Source organism: Bison bison, unplaced genomic scaffold (assembly GCF_000754665.1).
Source record: "Bison bison bison isolate TAMUID 2011002044 unplaced genomic scaffold, Bison_UMD1.0 scf7180017864527, whole genome shotgun sequence".
In the NCBI taxonomy this organism is placed as follows: Eukaryota; Metazoa; Chordata; class Mammalia; order Artiodactyla; family Bovidae; genus Bison; species Bison bison.
Genome location: NW_011495078.1, coordinates 41,180 through 45,225, shown reverse-complemented (window position 1 = coordinate 45,225; position 4,046 = coordinate 41,180). Strand labels below are relative to the sequence as shown.

Sequence of the window (4,046 nt, the reverse complement as noted above, 5' to 3'; positions counted from 1 at the left end):
TGCAGTCAGGTTCTTAAATACCAGAGGCCCATCTAAGGTGTGCCTAAAGCTAACAGTGAAAAAATTAATCCTTCCTTCATTACTCCAGGGTGGCGGAGGACGATCCTTGTACTCCCAGGGAGCTTCTTTCTCAAGGTCTAAATATCCCATCACTCTTTCTACTGAAACCATCTGAAAGACACAACACGTCATGTGTGTCAGGACACAGGGTCTAATTTATAGGTGTTCTGAGACTGTAAATGAGATGTTCTGCTTTTACACATAATTGGTTTAAAATATCTCACATCTCATCATTCCCAAAGGATAGAAATAGGAGTTTGATGAGGCCTTTGATGATTTTCAAACTTGTTCATCGTCTCATAACACTTTCGTTTAGGATTTAATCCTTAAACATCATATTGAAACTAAAAGAATTACAGAACTGAATGATAGTTTTATTTACCTACTTTTCACATATGGATAAAAGAAACAAGAGAATTTTGCTAAAGAAAAGAATACTTATGGACACCAATCAGTAACGTGTGGCTACAGAAGGGCCATTCTGAGAAGCAGCTTATCCTACCAGAAAGAAGGGACACTAGCAAATTCAGAGGTTCAACAAATACAGGAATAAATGCTAAAATGAAGATAAACAAATAAAAAACCCTCAAAATACTGAATCATTTTGCCAAGAATGGGAATTATGTATTAAGAAGCAGAAATAAACAAGTTCCCAAGAAATTAGCATATATTCTCTCCAGAATTTCAGAACCTTCCCCCTAATTTCATTATACTTAAAGAGTATAATATTGAAGAGACATTTTACTTCAAGATGGCTTAAATGAATATAAAACCTGCCAATGTGACATACATAAGATTAAGAATAATATGTATAGATTTTATTTTACATTGACTTTAACCAGATGGAGGAGGATATAAAAAACTCTGTTAGCTATGATGTAAAAAATACAGCTTTAATATTTTACATAAGAATTGCTTTTATGCCACTTAATGGCAAGGAGACTTGAACGGGCTAAGAAGGTTAAAATAAACATCACCAGGTTCTCAACTTCGGTCCTTTGCCTGACGCACCACTGGAACATCCCCGTGAGTGTGAGGGCAAGAGATAGGACCAGGCCAACCTGCCCAGGAGTCAAAGCTAAATAAGAAAGAAGGAGAATAAAGTCAGTCCTGTTCTTAACCCCTCACCTAGCTCCTTCTGTCACTTTATGAAGAAGACTCCTTTATAATATTTAAATCATTTGTATATAATGATAATATGACACATACTTTTACTATGTCTTGATTGAGACCATGATACAATGAAAAAAACACTTCGAATTCAAAAAGACTACAAAATGAGTTTATTAATCCCAGCAGGACTGACACACTTGACAGCATTACCAAGGTGAGGAATCATGTCATTATTCTGACTTTCATCATCAGGGTTCCAAGAACCTTTGTGTAAAGTTCACTTTCTACATTCAAGGCAGCTGCAGTTAGAACCACGAAAAACAAGACAGTGGGTTCTAAGAGCCAGTGCTTTTAAGTCTAAACTGCTACTCTCCTTGCTCCTTATTAAAGATTTTGATTCAGTGCTGTTACTATGGAATAGAGATGGTGAATTCATGGCACAGATGCCAACACCTGCTCATCTGGTACCCACACAGCAGTGAGGACACTGTTCTTTCCTACAGAGAATCTTTCTCACCTCAGTGAACCAGGCACCTGCAACTAAGAGATTCAAGTAGCCCTAAAGCTAACTGGACAAAAGCTTAACATAATAGTAAACTTGATTTTCTCCTCCCAACACTACCTGGAATGTTCAGCGAGTCAGCTTGCTACATTGCATAGACCTCAACCCATTCAAAGAAAGAGATAAAAAGGTCTCATCAAGACACAAATGATTTCATATAGACCACGTGGTGGAATCCTATACTGCAAACACTAATTCATTAGAGCCAAACAGTATATACTAGACAAGACAGCAAGAGCTTTATTTAATACATGTAAATGAAACTATAAACTGTATTCACATTATAAGTAGTTACTCACATCTATACTTACCATCTGCAAGAATCAGGGACACAAAGGCAACAACAGTGACGAAGATGGCACAGATGACATCTAGATACACAGCGAGCCATCGGGACGTCGTCAAAAGCAGGAACCAAGCCTCTGCATTTGTGAACCATATTAAGTATAATAAATCAGTAGAACAGCCATGTTAGCTGCTTCAAATGAGAAAGAACATTCTGTTCAGTTGAACAACAGAAGATTTTTACACAGGTAGGATAGCAAATTTATACACCCAAGGAGCGCAAAGAGTCCAGAAAGCTAGATTTTGACATGACAACATTTGACACACACAGGAATCAGTCCAGAGGCTCTGTGGGAAGCATGCACTAAAAAATTCAATCCACAGGTTATAAACAGAAATTTCCTCATAAGAAAGAAAATGGAAAAACAGTCTCATCAGTGCGTTTCCTGCAGTGCTGGGCCTCAACCTGAAGACCACCCTCTCACATGTTGACTATTCCCATCTCTCTGATAGCAGAGAACACTGCTCACACTGTTTCCAGCACCTTCTGCAATTCCTACAGGGCCCTGTGCAATGTTTACTCTTCAGAGCCAGTGTGTAAATAACCATCAGCTCACAGGACCTGCGTGCAGCTTTTAAAATGCCTTTTCATCTTTAAAATACAATACAGATTGACTGAAGATACAGGCCAGGATTTTATAGACTTAGAGTAAATTCTGAAATTTCTACCTAGAGCAAATCTTCACTAACACAAAGAATAATATACATAAAGAGAACAGCAAATATGCTAATCAGGAAATTATTTTCCTCAGTCAGGTTTGACATGCTCTGAAAGGAGAGCTAACAACTACAGCCTGGAGGCCAGGAATGGCCAGCACCTGGTTCATAAGTGAAGTTTTAGTGGCTCACAGGCACAACAGCTTGCTGATGTATTTATTACCTTTGCCGTCCTTTGTGCTACAACAGGAAGCTTGGGAAGTTACAACAGACACAGGACAGCACACAAAGCTGACTTTTTGCTGACTCCTGCCCTAACGAGACAGAAAACCACAGGGCGCAGTGATGGAAGGACAGCACAAGCCAGTCAGGGGAGGCAAGCAGGGGATGGAAGGGAAGAGGGGTGCACAGAGGGTTGGTGAGAGTAAGGAATGGGGGAGGCAGGTGTGCAAAGGGGTATGTGGGGCAGCACAGGAAAGTGCTGGCCAGCCAGGCCACCTGAGAGGGAGGTCAGGCCTCAGAAGGCAGAACACCCCATCCTTCGAAATCATCTCCAGAAACTTACAGACCTGAATGCAAGTCCTGGTGTGCATCGAACAGCTTCTGAAAACTCTGTTCAGCTTTGTATGCCCGGATGGTCCAGACTCCCCGGAGAGAAGATGCTAAGTGGGAAAATACCGGGCTCCGTGCTGGGAAAACAGAGACAGACACACAACAGAGAAAGTCAGGGAGGCTGGATGAGAAGAAGCCAACAACCTCTCATGCTCTGTGGTCACACGTCCCACCAAACGGCACACCTGGGGCTTCCTGGAGGGCTGCCTGGTGGAGGAAGGATGATGCCTCTTCAGAGATGACCCTCCACATGACCCTTGAATTCCTGCTCACACTAACCTTCACTTTAACAACCTGGAAATGAAATATTCTCTTTGAATCCTTTTTATTTTTTTAACCAAATTCAAATCACAGCTAGATTTAGATAAAGAAATTCTTTACTAGCTCATTCATCAAGGTCCTCCTCAGCATACACCCCTCCAAATTAAATAAATACATATGTGTCTATATATATGTATGGTTGAATTACAATGTTTCAGGTTACAATATAGTGCTGTGGTTATTTTTTTTCTGATTATATCCCATTATAGGATTGCTCAGCAGTTTAAGAATTCACCTGCAATGTAGGAAACACAGGAGATGTGGGTTCAATCCTTGGGTCGAGAAGATCCCCTGGAGGAGGAAGTGGAAACCCATGCCAGTATTCTTGCCTAGAGAATCCCATGGACAGTGGAGCCTGGTGGGCTATGGTCCATAG

At 40.8% G+C, this 4,046-nt stretch overlaps 1 protein-coding gene across 1 annotated transcript in view; it reads right to left on the bottom strand.

Moving 5' to 3' along the window:
• The window catches only part of LOC104982192 (multidrug resistance-associated protein 4-like), a 33,075-nt gene that overhangs the window by 13,951 nt on the left and 15,078 nt on the right, over positions 1 to 4,046 (bottom strand). The window contains exons 2-5 of the mRNA XM_010831530.1: positions 3,307 to 3,426; positions 2,047 to 2,157; positions 1,038 to 1,138; positions 84 to 171 (exon numbers count right to left, since the gene is read on the bottom strand). Of these exons, the coding sequence (XP_010829832.1) occupies positions 84 to 171; positions 1,038 to 1,138; positions 2,047 to 2,157; positions 3,307 to 3,426 (420 nt within the window). The remainder of the gene's footprint in view (positions 1 to 83; positions 172 to 1,037; positions 1,139 to 2,046; positions 2,158 to 3,306; positions 3,427 to 4,046) is intronic.